The sequence below is a fragment of the Delphinapterus leucas genome, chromosome 2 (assembly GCF_059928025.1).
Source record: "Delphinapterus leucas isolate spDelLeu-1000000601 "Yukka" chromosome 2, BTC_Dleu_Yukka2, whole genome shotgun sequence".
NCBI classification, from domain to species: Eukaryota; Metazoa; Chordata; class Mammalia; order Artiodactyla; family Monodontidae; genus Delphinapterus; species Delphinapterus leucas.
In genome coordinates, this window is record NC_143130.1 from 147,528,295 (window position 1) to 147,543,734 (window position 15,440).

General features: G+C 43.8%; 1 protein-coding gene across 5 annotated transcripts; it reads left to right on the forward strand.

Annotated features, from left to right (window-relative positions):
- Positions 1 to 4,118: 4,118 nt before the first annotated feature.
- On the forward strand, positions 4,119 to 14,363 carry RDH12 (retinol dehydrogenase 12). 5 transcript variants are annotated; one of them, XM_089906180.1, is made up of 7 exons: positions 4,119 to 4,616; positions 6,044 to 6,162; positions 6,640 to 6,795; positions 7,825 to 7,929; positions 8,766 to 8,885; positions 10,637 to 10,870; positions 13,459 to 13,638. In XM_089906180.1, the coding sequence occupies exons 1-7, from the start codon at positions 4,549 to 4,551 to the stop codon at positions 13,545 to 13,547; spliced, it is 891 nt and encodes a 296-aa protein (XP_089762306.1). In that variant the 5' UTR covers positions 4,119 to 4,548; the 3' UTR covers positions 13,548 to 13,638. The 5 variants fall into 5 exon arrangements, with proteins under 5 accessions (XP_089762306.1, XP_089762305.1, XP_089762304.1 ...); XM_089906179.1 differs by having other exon boundaries at positions 4,122 to 4,616; positions 8,766 to 8,975; positions 10,643 to 10,870; XM_089906178.1 differs by having other exon boundaries at positions 4,124 to 4,616; positions 8,766 to 8,975.
- The last annotated feature ends 1,077 nt before the right edge of the window (positions 14,364 to 15,440 follow it).

Sequence of the window (15,440 nt, forward strand, 5' to 3'; positions counted from 1 at the left end):
AAGTCAGGATTTTGACCCAGGAAATCTGGCCCCGCAACCTGTGGGTCTAACTCTCATGCTCTCCTCCCTCTTGCTATGCATCATGGTTACAAAGTGGTACAAATTTTGTTTTATTAATATTTACTCTAGGTAAGAAGTAGGATGAAAAGACATTTAAAAACTGGAAAATATAGCTTCTCTTGGAGGTGATAACTCTCTTGGTTTGGGAAAAAAACATTTATAACACCTTTAGGAAGGCAACAGGTACCCAATGGAGACAGTTTAATAAAGAAATAGCTAAACTGCCTCGCATGAGAAGATAAAGGAATTTGGGGGTTTGGGTGAATGGTCAAAAAGGAACAAAGATAAGACTCCCTAAAGAAGACAGTTAACAAATCGTCACATTGCATACTTTAAATATCTTACAATTTTCACACTACTATATATAAAATAGATAACCAACAAGGACCTACTGTATACACAGGGAACTATACTCAGTATTTTGTAATAACCTGTAAGGGAAAAGAATCTGAAAAAGAATATATATATACATATATATATACACAACACACATATGTGTGTGGGTGTGTATAACAATATCTGTGCTGTATACTTGAAATTAACACAACACTTTAAATCAACTATATTTCAATAAAATAAAAATTTTTAAATCTTACAATTTTATTTGTCAGTTGTGCCTCAGGAAAACAAGAAGGGGGGGGGAAGGGAGGGTGAAGGGGGGAGGGGGGAGGAAAAGAAGAAGAGGGGGAGGGGAGGAAGAAAAGAAGAGTAGTATTAGTAAGAAACATGTCAGGAACTAGAGTTTATAGATAAAAGTAACCAGTGAAAATTTTTCAGTGTCAGGGTAACCAAAGGACTTTAAGAAAGGGCTGTTTAAAGTTTAGTATTAAGTCAATTATGTTGCTGAATTATAAACCCCCTCCATTTTCCCAAATCTTGGAAAAATCACACAATGTGTGAATTCACAGAAATCTTCGGGAGATTGATTGTTGGTCTTCCCAATAGATATAGGAAAGGGATCTAAGCCAACTTTATGTAAAATCAAAAGATGGGGTGATTTCACTAACATTTGATTACACCTTATCATTAAAATGTAACACAGTGATCAAGGATTGTTAAAATAAATGTGGCAGAGTGAATTGATGAGACCTTAAACTTATGTTTTGCTTTTCACTGCTCTGAAAAGAAATCTCCATGTTGATTTTTAGGGGTGGGTGTAGGGGAGCCAGATGTCATATCATAGTATGAATGTGGTCCGATGGTGCCCAGCACTGTAAGTATGTGGATAGGATACCAGTAATAAGATTTGAAATGTATGGAGCTAGAAGCTAATCAGTGGAAAATTCTTCCAATCATCAGAAGTGTAAAAGGTAAGTGGAATGTGGACTGTTTTGTTCTTATCAATGCCCAGTCAAAATGGAAATTATTCAATAATGCAGCATATACAATTACAAATGTACCATTTTTTCTTGTTTTTTTGGTGTGAATACATGAAAAATAATTGATCAGAATTTCCGTTTCTAGGGTGGCAATACTACAAACCACGAGTGTATGTGACTGTGTATGAAAGCGCATAATTTATGCAACTATCAATAATTCAAAACAAATTTGAATAAAACCTCAATCTAAGCATGAGAAAACATCAGACAACCCAAATTTAGAGGCATTCTACAAAATAACTGGCCAGTACCCTTCAAACCTGCCATTGTACCTAACAACTAAATGCAGTGTGGGGTCCTGAGTTAGATCCTGTTCAAGAAATGGAACATTAGTGGGAAAACTGGTGAAAATAGAATAAGTCCTTCAGTTTACTTAATATTATTATACAAATGTTAATTTCCTAGTTTTAATCATTGCACTAAAATTATTTAAGATGTTAACATTAGGGGAAGCTGTATGAAGGGTACCTGGGATCTTTCAGTACTATTTTTGCAACTTTTCTGTAACCCTTAAAAATAAAAATTTTTTTAAACAAATTTGATCATCCATGATAGAGGTAAGGCTGAATTATCTTTTAATTCTGTCTATGGAAAATGGTATTTAGAAAATCATTGTCACAGCAAGAGGCCATCAGAACTATGCAGCCAAAAAATAGAGAAAAAATATCATTAAGCATGTCAGGCAGTTAGTTAATAAAAATATAATTTTCTGGACTTTGTGATCTTTGTGGCAATTAGATTTTTTTAATTTTATTTTTTATTTTATTCAAGTACAGTTGATGTACAATGTTATATGTTACAGGTGTGCAATATAGTGATTCACAATTTTTAAAAGTTATACACCATTTATAGTTATAAAATATTGGCTATATTCACTGTGTTGTACAATATATCTTCTTTTTAATTTTAAATATCTATTTTATTTATTTATTTGGTTGCGCTGGGTGAAATACAGTGAAATGCACGAATCTTAAGTGTGTATTCACTGAGTTTAAGGATGTCTGCCCAGCAGACATCCACTAGGGGGAAGGCATTGGGGAACACCAGCAGAAAGTTCCCCTCAGGGGCTTCTGGGACTCTGCAGTATTTGCAGCTGACATTGCTGCAGTGAACTGGACCCAGAGCAGGAGAAGCGTGAAGAGATGGGAGAGGCAACCTGGGAGTCAAGAGGGATTCCCTTTGGGAATGATCTGACTACTCCTTGTTCTGTTCTTCAGGTTCTTGGGATTTGCAAGTGGCAGGAATGGAACAAAGAAATGCTCAATAAGTGTGTGTTAAATGGATGGATCAATCAATGAATGAAGGAGTGGGCACTTGCCTGCCACAGGAGTCCTCTTTCATCACTCGTGTCTTCTTGGAGCCTCCTCTAGCTTTGCAGGAAGGAGCAGATCTGGGGCATGACTCTTGGAGTCATGTCCAGGAGAGGAATACTGAGTGAGCAAAGGCTGTGAACCCTACGTATCCTCCTCCCATCCCCTCACACACCTCCAGAGGGCACTGAGAGTTTCTGCTTGGTTTGTTTCTCGTCTTTCCTGTCATCTTTAATAGCATTCAACTGAAACATCACCTGCATTCATTACCTCTCCCTTTTCTACACTAAACCCTTGAATAAAGCAAGTAGGACAGAAATCAATACAGCTAATCATAACAGCCAACTCTCTCTCTATATATACATTTTTTGGCCTTGCTGCACAGCATGCGGGATCTTAGTTCCCTGACCAGGGAAACTGTGCCCCCTGCAGTGGAGGTGCAGAGTCTTAACCACTGGACCACCAGGGAAGCTCAATTCTTTTTCTTTTTTTTTTAAAATTCATTTATGTTTTGGCTTCTTTGGGTCTTCGTTGCTGCGTGCGGGCTTTAGTTGCAGCGAGTGGGGGCTACTCTTTGTTGTGGTGTGCGGGCTTCTCATTGCAGGGGCTTCTCTTGTTGCGGAGCATGGGCTCTAGGCGCCCGGGCCTCAGTAGTTGTGGCGTGTGGGCTTCAGTAGTTGTGGCTTGCGGGCTCTGGAGCGCAGGCTCAGTAGTTGTTGCACACAGGCTTAGCTGCTCCACGGCATGTGGGATCTTCCCAGACCAGGGCTTGAACAGGTGTCCCCTGCATTGGCAGGCGGATTCTTAACCACTGAGCCACCAGAGAAGTCCCTGAACAGCCAACTTTTATACAGTGTCTACTATGTGCTAGTCTCCGTCTCAAATTTCCTACCTATTTAATTAATTTAATACTTAAAAAGGTAGGTGTATATTTTATCATGCCATTATGCAAGTGAGGAAAGTGAGTTAACAGAGAGGTTTAGTAACTTGCCCAGGGCCACCCATCTGGTGAGCAGTTCAGCTGAGATTTGAACCAGGAAGTCCACGCTAAGAGCCCATGCACTGAAACACTATACCTTTTCTTGGGCATGTACAATACATGTGTGTGCTAACTTCATTGAAACAGAACATAAAACACAGTCAAGTGCACAAATCAGGTGTGTGACTCAGTGAATTTCCACAAAGTGAGCACACCTGTGTAATAGCAACCCCCCCCCAAAGAACAGATCACTACCAGCCCCCCCCCAGGAGATCCTAACATACCCCACCCCAGTCTCTACCCCTTCCCCACCAAGGGAAACACTCTCCTGAATTCTCTCACCTCTCTCCTGGGGGTTTCTTCCTTGTCTGTCTATTTTAATCACACTGTATTTCAAGTATCATGGGGTCTGCTGCTAAAGTTAAAAATATTCTATTTTGCAGGAATGGAAGTGAGGATGGTGGAGGGAACACATTCCCTAGATAAGAGAAATGACTGAGGGTGGGAAAGTTAGGGGCAGTTCTCCATCTCCCCTCATTCTCTTTGCCAGTAAGTGTGAGGCTCTGCTCTTTTCTCCATCCTTCTCTCCCAGGACTACATCTCCCAGCAGGCTGTGCTCTGACAGCTCTCGGATTTAAATAGGATTCTGGGCTACGCTTAGAGTCAGGCTGTTGCTGAACACCCAGGAGCGAGAGGAGCTGGAGGAAAGAGAAGCAGCAAGAAGCAGCCAAGAGTTGGAGCCAGACCAGGTGGAGCCCGAGCCAGAGTTGGAGTCAAAGTTGCTCTTGGTAAAGCAGCAGCAACTAAAGAAGTTGAAAAGATGCTGGTTTTCTTGGGACTGCTCACCTCCTTCCTTTCTTTCCTGTATGTGACAGCTCCATCCATCAGGTTTGTCTTAATTCAGTAACTCATTCAATAGTTTACAAAGCCCTGAATTGGGAGCCACGGAGCTTGTAAGAAGATGAGTTCTTAGCTGCTGAAGGAAGAGAAAGGGATGGAGGCCAAGGGAGAGAAAGTCAGGCAGGAAAAGCAGGAAGGAAGGAGGTAGTTATGAATACTGTGGTGGAAAACGAGAAGGAAGCACCTGGGGCTGGGAGAGGAGGGGCGGGTTTGAATTCTGATGCTAGTGGAAGGCTGAGTTGATGACTCTGTTAAGTAGCTTGACAGACATCTTATGGGGGAGTCCTTGCTCTTTCACTCCATTCCCTTGGGTTCCTCTGAAGGTCTCCCTTTCTTCACCGTCCCTAGTCAAGGTGGCCCTGCTGCGTTACGGTGGGTGGTCATTGCCGAGGGACTCAGTTGTTAAGTACCAGGCATCTGGGGAAGGAAACAAACTCTCTTCCCTTTGAGACTACCCTCAACTAACGTTTGGGGTTGGCTCTTTTGCTGTGGGATTTCTGAAGACGTCAAAGAAATGTGTGTTATGAGTAGAGATTGTTGATGATAAAGAAGGTTAAATGGACGTATCAGAGACAGAGTGTTGCTCTAGGTCCCGTCATAGAAAGCTGGGTTTGGGTTCCAGTTTTGCCACCATTAGCAAGTGACTTGAACTTCTCTGAGCCTCAGCTTTCTCCACTGTAATGTGGGGATAATAACAGTGCTTGAGAGAATTAAATTCCCTTGGAAAATGCCTAGCCTAGTGCTTGGCAGTTGGATGATGCTCAGGTGATGTTAGCTTTACTTCCTCCTGTCCTATTTTTGGGAACTTATCAAGTCAACTCTATGTAAAAGGATGCTCTCTGCACAGAGGTCTGAACAAGGGAGGTTTTCTCTCTGTGCATGGATGGCGAGTATGAAATCTCTAGTGGGATGGCAGAATATTCTGGCTCTCTAAAACTGGAGAGGCAGCCCAAGAGCCGTATTTCTATATGGGACCCTGGAGGTGCTGTTCATCGGTTACTCACCATTGATGCTTATTGAAGGTGAGGGCTCAGGACCACTGATTCCACTAATGCCCATCCCCCTCGTGTTTTAAGGGCAGGAAAGAGAAGGAAGATGACCTCTGGGAACCTCTAGAGATAGGAGTGAGCTATCTTTGTTGTTTAACAAGGAACCATTGGCCCTGGCTCAAGAGAACTTATTCTATTTGCCCACATGATCATTTGTAGCTTCCGGGCACGTGACCTCCCAAGCTGAGCTGATAAGCAGGAGACTGCCTTACCCACTGGGGAGACGCTGTCCCCTGAAGATTAGCTTCTTTAAGTCTCCTGACAGCAACGAAAAGAAATCCCTCTTTGAGGCTGGGTGGGTTTTATGTATCTCAGTCTGGGATTGGAAAGGATGGTGCATAAATGTTTTGTTTCTCTTGCCTGTAGGAAGTTCTTTGCTGGTGGGGTCTGTGGAACAAATGTGCAGCTTCCCGGGAAGGTGGTGGTGATCACCGGTGCCAACACAGGCATCGGCAAGGAGACAGCCAGAGAGCTTGCTCGCAGAGGCAAGTCCTTCCTTTCCGTTTCCACAGGGCAGCACCTCCTGTCTATCTCGCTAGGAACTCTACTCACGTTCCCTTATCTTTCCTCCTGGGCTTAGAAATTCTGGTCAGGAACTCAAGGAACCTGGGATTCAAGTCCAGCTGTGACACCAACTTACTCTGTGGCTTAAACTTTCCTTCCTTCCTGCTCCTTCCCTATTTATATAAAGTAAGGAAAACAATGATGTCCGTGTATAATATTGGTGAGGTCAGTTATTCTAAAAGGAGATCCTAAGCCATGTTAAATATCAGGGTGTAAAAACCAGGGTTCCCAGCCTGGGGTTAAGCTGATAGCAAGAGAATCTGGAAGCGGCAATTCAGCCACTCACTGCTTTAGGGATGGTGCGGGGAATGCTCTGTCCACCAGTCCCAAATTCACTTACTCGACTCTTCTTCAGCCCAGGGTCTGAACACATGGCTGTCTGTTTGTTTTGGCCCCAGGAGCCCGAGTATACATTGCCTGCCGAGATGTACTGAAGGGGGAGTCTGCTGCCAGTGAAATCCGAGCTGATACAAAGAACTCCCAGGTGCTGGTACGGAAACTGGACCTATCTGATACCAAATCCATCCGAGCCTTTGCTGAGGGCTTCCGGGCAGGTGAGGCCCTGGGGGTTAGAAAGGCAGGAAGCTGGGTGTGGGAGTGGCTGCTCCACCCTGGACCAGCTCTGACCTTTACATCAGACCCATCATGGATTCCACTGCACAGGTTCTGCCACACGAACCAGCAGGGCAGGGAATTGGCACGGGGATGGCGGGTGGACAGGCTGGGCAGGATCCTTATCATCTCCTTGCCTCAGCAGTGGGAATGGTGGAGGTGACAGCTCCCTGCCTGGGCTTGTACCTTGCCATCGAGGTGTGGCCCTGATGCCACTCTCTTCTTTCATCCTGAGAATCAAACTTCTGTGGCCATAGGCACAAGAGGAAGTTGTGCTGCTGCCAATATTCTTCTGTATCTTGGAAAATGACCATCTTCTATCAAGGACTATGAAATCCATGAGGGACAGGAACCATGTCTGTCTTATTTTACCACTGTATGCCCAGTGCCCAGCCCAGCTCAGAGTCAGTACTAAGTACACATTTGCTGAATGAATGGATGAATGAATGAATGGTGTCCAGGAAGATAACAGCAACTAAAATTAGAAACCCAGGACTTCCCTGGTGGTGCAGTGGTTAAGAATCTGCCTGCCAATGCAGATTCCTGCCTGCCTGGTCCAGGAAGATCCCACATGCCGTGGAGCAACTAAGCCCGTGTGCCACAACTACTGAGCCTGTGCTCTAGAGCACGCGAGCCACAGCTACTGAGCCCGCGTGCCACAACTACTGAAGCCTATGTACCTAGAGGCTGTGCTCCGCAACAGGAGAAGCCACCACAATGAGAAGCCCACACACTGCAATGAAGAGTAGCCCCTGCTCGCCACAACTAGAGAAAGCCCATGTGCAGCAACAAAGACCCAACGTAGCCAAAAATAAATAAATAAATTTATATATATATAAAAAATTAGAAACCCAATGACAGTGGCTACTGAATACCACTGAGATAGGTCCAAACGCAAGGAACAAACACTCAGGACTGGCAGCTAGCTGACTCCTTGCTAACCACATGGTCTCCTTGGTTGTGCTCTTTAGAGGAAAAGCAGCTTCATATTCTGATCAACAATGCAGGAGTGATGATGTGCCCATATTCCAAGACAGCTGATGGCTTTGAAACCCACCTGGGAGTCAACCACCTGGGTGAGTATCTTAGAGTGAGTGAAAAGCGAGGCATATGCCATCATGTTCTCTGTAGGGAGATGACCCTGTACCAGTGCTGAGGATCTCCACTGGTCCTCATAGAGACCAAGATTCTGCTAGACTGGAGGTATTGGTTTTTCTTTCACTATCTCTCTCCTAACCAGTACAAAAAAAGAGAGTTTATCCTACTCATACCGTTAAGAAACCCCAAACATAGGAGATACCAGGAAGAAGAAGGTCCTTCTTGAATGGGACTGTGGTAATGCAAGACTTGCCAAGCAGGGTCAGGAGTGGGGGTGAAGTCCGTGTTTGGCTGGAGCGGGGGTCATATCTATAACTGAGGACCAAGCAAGCAAGGGTTGGTCCATCGTGGAGGCAGACCTTGAGGACTTGAGGTATGAGAGAGGCTAGTGTTCATAGCTCGAGGCAATGGCTCTAGTGAGGGGATCACAGAACAGGTTCTCTGATCCTCGGCAAAAGTTATTTTCCCTGACTATTCCATCCTTCCTTCTGTACATGCCCACAGTTGTGTGATCATAACCAGACGGGGGATGTCAGAAGCTAGCAGTTGCTCCTGACCGGGGCAAGGACAGAGGAACAAATAACAACAGATTACGTATATATTGCCTTACCTGGAGTCCAGCTCTGGCCCTTGCCTTGAGGACTCCACTAACTCAGACTGACTGACCATTAGCACTAAGTTACTCATGGTATCAAAATGTTCACACCCAGAAAATAGTGAGCTAGTGATGAAGCCCTGTCATACATCAGCTCCCACACCCCGAGCCCAGGCTGCCGTTCCACTCTTCAATCTCCTCTGCTGGCTCTCCTCACAGGCCACTTCCTTCTCACCCACTTGCTCCTGGGGCAGCTGAAGGAGTCCGCTCCTGCACGGGTGGTGAACCTGTCATCAGTGGTCCACCATGCTGGCAAGATTCGCTTCCATGACCTCCAGGGTGAGAAGTCCTACAACCGGGGTTTTGCTTATTGCCACAGCAAGCTGGCCAATGTGCTCTTTACTCGTGAGCTGGCCAAGAGGCTCCAAGGTAAGTCTAGAGAAAGGGCCAGGGTTAAGAAGCAGGGGCTTCAGTCCAGATTAGAGGTTCACAGAAACTTCTGAAGTCAGGATGTCAAACGTGCACATTTCAGTGGCAGCTCTGTGCACTAAGGAGAATGAGGTTATAAAACTGAGTAAAAACAGAGTCCTTGCCCTTGGGAAGCTTAAAACTGAACATAGGTCAGGAACCTATAAACCTTATATGCTTTGTCACATCTTATTTCATATTTATCATCTCATCTGATTTTTCACAACAACCTCTTGCAACAGGCAGAGTAGGTATTGTTTTCACTATTTTATGGGTCCAAACTGAGGTCCAAAGAAGCGGCCGGCCCAAGATTATATGGCAAGTGAAGGAGTGAGGACTGGAAAGTGGGGACTCTGCTTTAAACCAGGGTGCTTCCTTTGCTGTGCCAATTGCTGAGGTTTACAGGGTGAGCTGAGCTACAGAGCTGCCACTCACTGCCTGGAGTCAGGGTTTCACATACTTGGGTCTGAGTTCTTGCTCTACCACATAGTAGCCACGTGTGTCTACAAACATGTCCCTTTAACCTCCCTTGACTTCTCCCCTCAACTGTAAAATGAGGTGAGGCCACTCTTGATCCTATGATTCTGTGCTCCCCTGGAGTTTTTGCTGAGCTTCTGACACTGACATCTGTGAATCTGGAGGACCATTTGCTACAGTGAATAAGCCAGAGTTTGGGGAAAATGGTATTTACTATCAGAATGCAGAAAGTAGAAGAATAGGGTAATCATTTAAATGAATACTAATAATGACAACAATAATTGAGAGTTTGTGTGTGCCATATACTATCTGTGTCTCAACTCATTTAATACACTATTCCTATGAGGTAGGTGCTATTATTTTTCCCCTCCCTACAAAAGAAGAGGTAGGCGCAGATATCTTGAGAAACTTGCCTGAGCAAGATATATTAATTCTGAGGCGAGCCAGGATTCAAATCCAGGCAATCAGAAGTCTATGCTCTTTACTCTACATCGAGGTTCAGACCTTGGCCCTGCAACCAGCCAGGTGTGACCTTGGGCAATTTACTTAACCTGTCTGTGATGAGAACTCGGTTTCCTCAGCTGTAAATGGGCTTCTTAATATTACCTACCTCATGAACCTCTTTGAGAGTCAAATGAGATAACACATAAAACATGTAGCACAGCCCTTGTACGTAATAAGTACTAAAAATAGTGGAGGCGGCAGGGGTGTCTTGGGGGCATGTTAACTCTTATCATTTCCATCAACACCCCTCAATCTACACCTCATAAAATGTGCTTGCCCGGCAAATGCAATTCACAACAAGGTCCTAGCTTCCTACCTTCTAACAGGATTGCTGCCCCTAAGACCCTCCAATAGAAATTCCAAAGATACCATTTAAGCCAAAGATTAAGATGACACTAAAATAGAAGGATGTTCAACCAAGCATTCCTTTTGGAGCATAGAAGGCTGAGAAGGCTATAGATCTTTCTGGATAAGATCAATTAATTACTCATGAGATTCTACCTGGCTAGAGGTGGTGTCTTCTGAACACTGGGGTTCTGTTTCCCAAGTCCCTTCTCACTCGTGCATGTTGCTGCAGGAGATGAGCTGTTTCCCCGGCCTCGGAGTGTGTCTCTGGTCTAACTGTGCCCTTTTTGCCCTAGGCACAGGGGTCACCACCTACGCAGTGCACCCAGGCATCGTCCGCTCCGAACTGGTCCGACACTCCTTCCTGCTGTGCCTGCTCTGGCAGCTCTTCTCCCCCTTCCTCAAGACGGCGAGGGAGGGGGCCCAGACCAGCCTGCACTGCGCCCTGGCTGAGGGCTTGGAGCCCCTGAGCGGCAAGTACTTCAGGTGCGCAGAGGCCGCATGCGTTCTCCCCATCACCTGTGTGCATGGTGAGGCAGGCATAGGACTCCGTGGGCTCCCCCAGTGGCCAAGTTTGTGCCTGATGGGGGAATCCAGGTTCACGTTGGGCCAGTAGACCAAATGCTGTTACTTTTCTAAGGAAACTTACATTTGAAACATGGCAAAAGTTGGTTTTATGGCTCTGTTTCAAACCTGTGTGCCACATTTCCAGGTAAGCCTTTGTAGAGCCTTTTTCTCTTCCTTGAAGCTTTTGGCTGACTTCCTTCATGAATTTTTAAATGACACATAGCACGAAACTCCAGGGCAAAGTCACCTGTCCCTAGTGTGAACTCTAGGGACACTTCTCCCAAAGCTGCGAAGACTGGCGCTATCTGTTGGAACATAAAAATAGACACTTTGATGTTGAGGTTTATCACAAACTCAATGGGCAATCAGAGTCTGGGAATATAGGGAAGCCCAGGATTACATCTCTTCCTATTCCATGACTTGATCCAGCCCAGTCTGCTTTTCTGTCCCACTTTGTTCAAGATGGTTCACTGGTACACCATTTATTAAGTGAAGCATTGGAAGTAGCCTCAGTGTCCAACAATCGGGGAATGGATAAATGATCATAGCTAATGTTGCTTGAGCTCTTACATGTTTGGCACTGTTCTAACTTTTACGTGTATTAATTCATATAATCATCACAACTCTGAAAGGTAGATCGTATTATTGTCCCCATTTTACAGATGAAGAAACTGAGGCACAGAAAAATTAGCTTGCTCAGGGTCATATCGTTTATAAGCGGTAGGCCTGGGATTTAAACCCAGGCAGCCTGGCTCTAGAGCCGTGCTGTTCAGTGTGGTTACTGAGCACTTGAGATATGGCTAGTCCAATCTGGGACATACTGTACGTGTGAAATGTACAGCAGATTTTGAAGACATAGTGTGAAAAACAGAAATGTAAAATATCTCATTAATTTTTATATTGATTACATGCTGAAATAATTTGGCTATGTTGGGTTAAATAAAATATACTACTAAAATTAATTTCACCTATTTCTTTTCACTTTTTAAAAAAATACTTTAAAATTTCTATTAGGAAATTTAAAGTTACACATGTGGTTCACATTTGTAGTTCGCATCATATTTCTACTAGACAATGCCACCCTGGAGTCTGGGTGTTTAACACCCCTCCTTAATCATGTGATAAAATATAATACAGTCACTGTATAAAAGTATTTTTGAATAATATTCAATTAATGGGAAAATGTTAGTGATATAATATTATCAGAAAGAAATGAAATATAGAACTATATAATTATTCACTGTAAATGCATAGAAAACAGTCTGAAAGGATACACAGCAAACTACTACACAGTAGTAGTTACTTCCAGGGAGTTTGAGGAAGAGTCGGGGGGCGGGGGGCAGTGTGAAGGAGGATTTTAACCTTTTACTCTAGGTATTCCTTTATTATTTAAAAATAAATTTTAAAGATTATATAATTCATTACTTGTAAAATTAAAATTGTACATTTTTAACAAGAGAAAGGTATCCTCCCCAAACTAGGTACAGTATGATCCCAGTTTTTTTTTAATTAATTTTTAAATTTTTAAAATTTATTTTTGGCTGTGTTGGGTCTTCATTGCTGTGCGTGGGCTTTCTCTAGTTGCAGTGAGAGGGGGCTACTCTTCGTTGTGGCACACAGGCTTAATTGCGGTGGCTTCTCTTGTTGCAGAGCACAGGCTCTAGGTGTGTGAGCTTCAGTAGTTGTGGCTCACAGGCTCTAGAGCACAAGCCCAGTAGTTGTGGTGCATGGGCTTAGTTGCTCCGCGGCATGTGGGATCTTCCCGGACCAGGGCTGGAACCCATGTCCCCTGCATTGGCAGGAGGATTCTTAAGCACTGTGCCATCAGGGAAGTCCAAAACTTCTATTTAAAGAAAAACACCATGAACAGTGTGCTCTGCCCCAACCCTGCTCACCCCAAAACAAAACAGGGGTGCTTAGTCGGGTTCATGGGACACAAGGGGTCTGTGGATAGAATTTAAGGGGCCTTCAAACCTGGATGGAAAGATAATTTCATCTTTAGTTTCACTAACCTCCATCTGAAATTTGCCATTTCCTTTGATTATGAATGTAGGAAGTGAACTGCAGTAGTAGTGATACTGGTGACTTTGTCCCCAAGAAAACTATAAATAATTTCATGTCACATTGCAATTGTTGCAGATACCTCAGGATGTCACTTCTCGCCAATACTTTGAAATCTGGTAGTGATTAGACCCAGTGCTAGCTCTTCTAACAGAACACATTACTATACCACACATTGTTTTTAAAATATTTTATACTTTATATAAGATAGATAACCCTCAAGGACCTACTGTATAGCATGGGGAACTCTACTCAGTATTCTGTGATAACCTATATGAGCAAAGAATCTAAAAAAGAATGAATACATGTGTATGTATAACTGAATCACTTTGAGGTACACCTGAAACTAACACAACATTGAAAATCAACTACACTCCAATAAAATTAAAATTTTTTAAAAGTCAGTACAAAAAAGAAAAGGAAATATTTTAAAACTGCATTTCAATACAGTTAGTTTCTTTTTATCTAATGTATCTTATTACACATTTAGAAATATATTCTGAAGAAGAGGACATAAACTTTTCCAGACTGTCCATTTTCACTCCTGGATGTTCACCCCCTTTCTATGCCCTCCAGTGACTGCAAGAAGACTTGGGTGTCTCCAAGGGCCCGGAATAACAAAACGGCTGAGCGCTTGTGGAACGTCAGCTGTGAGCTGCTGGGAATCCAGTGGGAGTAGAGCTGGTGGAATAGGCACAGCTGTATGAGGCTCAGTCCACGCTGTAAGGAAAGGGGACCGAGGAGAAGGCCCACCCTGCAGGATTGTCCTGGCTGGCTGCTGTTGCGAATCCTGCCCTGCTCTGATACTCCTGACCCTTCTAGAAATCTTCGCACACCCAACCCTCTCGTGAGGCTGGCTCATGGCACGAGACAGTCGCACCTACAGAGTATTCTTCGCCAAGACTTGCAGAGTCGGCCACCCTCTCGGACCAGGAGGACTGGGCAGATGCCAGGCTGGGCACAGGGATGGCAGAAGAACCTCGGAAATTGGGTCAATTTCCTTACCAAGACCAGCTAGCATGCTCAGCTGAGATGACAGGAGCATCAACGTCACTTCTTTCCAGGGACAATAGACTCAAAAACTCTTGACTGATCTCTTTCCTCTTTGAAACATTAATCTGGAGTCTGGACCAACTCAGGAAAATCTTGGCTCAACCTTGGCCGATTTTAGTTCCTTCCTCTGAGCATCCTGGAGCAATGATGTAAAGCTGGACCTTCCTGTTTTCTTTTTCCAGTACTTTTTAAAAAATTAAAAACAGATTATTTCAGCTTTACTGAGATATAATTAACATATTGTGTAAGTTTGGACCGTCCCATTTTCAATGTAGATGGTTTCTTTTTCTAAAGAGTTCCCTTTTACCTCAATTTTTAGAGAAAATAAAGACTGCACATTCACCTTATTGCCTTATTTATTCTCTCAGGGTAGCAAGGGAGAAATGAAACCAAGTTGTTGTTTTTGTTTTGTTTTGTCTTATTATTTATTTATTTATTTGGCTGCACCGGGTCTTTGTTGCTGCGTGTGGGATCTTTGTTGTGGCGTGCAGGATCTTTAGTTGCAGCATGTGGGATCTAGTTCCCTCACTGGAGATCAAACCCAGGCCCCCTGCATTGGGGGCACAGAGTCTCAACCGCTGGACCACCAGGGAAGTCCTGAAACCAAGTTTAATGAGTACTATCTCACCCTACCCACCCACCCATAACCTTCTTATAATATCTCCTCTGGGTGCAGAATAAGATGGTTCAGTTGAGTATTTTCTCCAGTTTCTTCCAGCTCTCACATTTGATTATCTAAGAAGTGATAGGAGTGACTTAAATTATACAGATGTTGAGCTTCACTATAGATTAAGCCCAGAGGTAGTAGAGGACTTCATTTAATTTGATACACAGATGCAGAAAAACCAAGCTCTGATAAACCCTCTGCCTAAAATCATAGCTCTTTTCTCTTTTGGCCTCCCTGCTCTCCTCTGCTGCGGCCTTGGGTGACCTGTTTCTTGCCTTAAGTGCTGAAGTTCTCCAAGAAGAGCAGAGAGACATGCCAAATCTTTTAGCCAATTGACCCAAGAAGTTATGTTATTGCTTCCAGTTTGAAAGCATCCAAAGGGCGTGTGGTGACAAAAATTCCCTTTCCTTCCATAGCAAGTAGACTTAAAAAACAAACAAAAATCCATTTTACTATGGAAATTTTCAAATAGATGAAAGTAAAGCAAATAGTATCATGAAAAACCCCACGTACCTACCTGTCACCCAGCTTCAACATTGTTAACATTTTGTCAATCTTGTTTCATCTATTTCCCCCATAACATTTTTTGAGGGGTTGGGTAGATATTTTATTTTATTTTTAAAATTTATTTATTTTATTTTTGGCTCCGTTGGGTCTTCGTTGCTGCGCACGGGCTTTCTCTAGTTGCGGCGAGCAGGGGCTACTCTTCGCTGTGGTGCGTGGACTTCTCATCGTGCGGCTTCTCTTGTTGC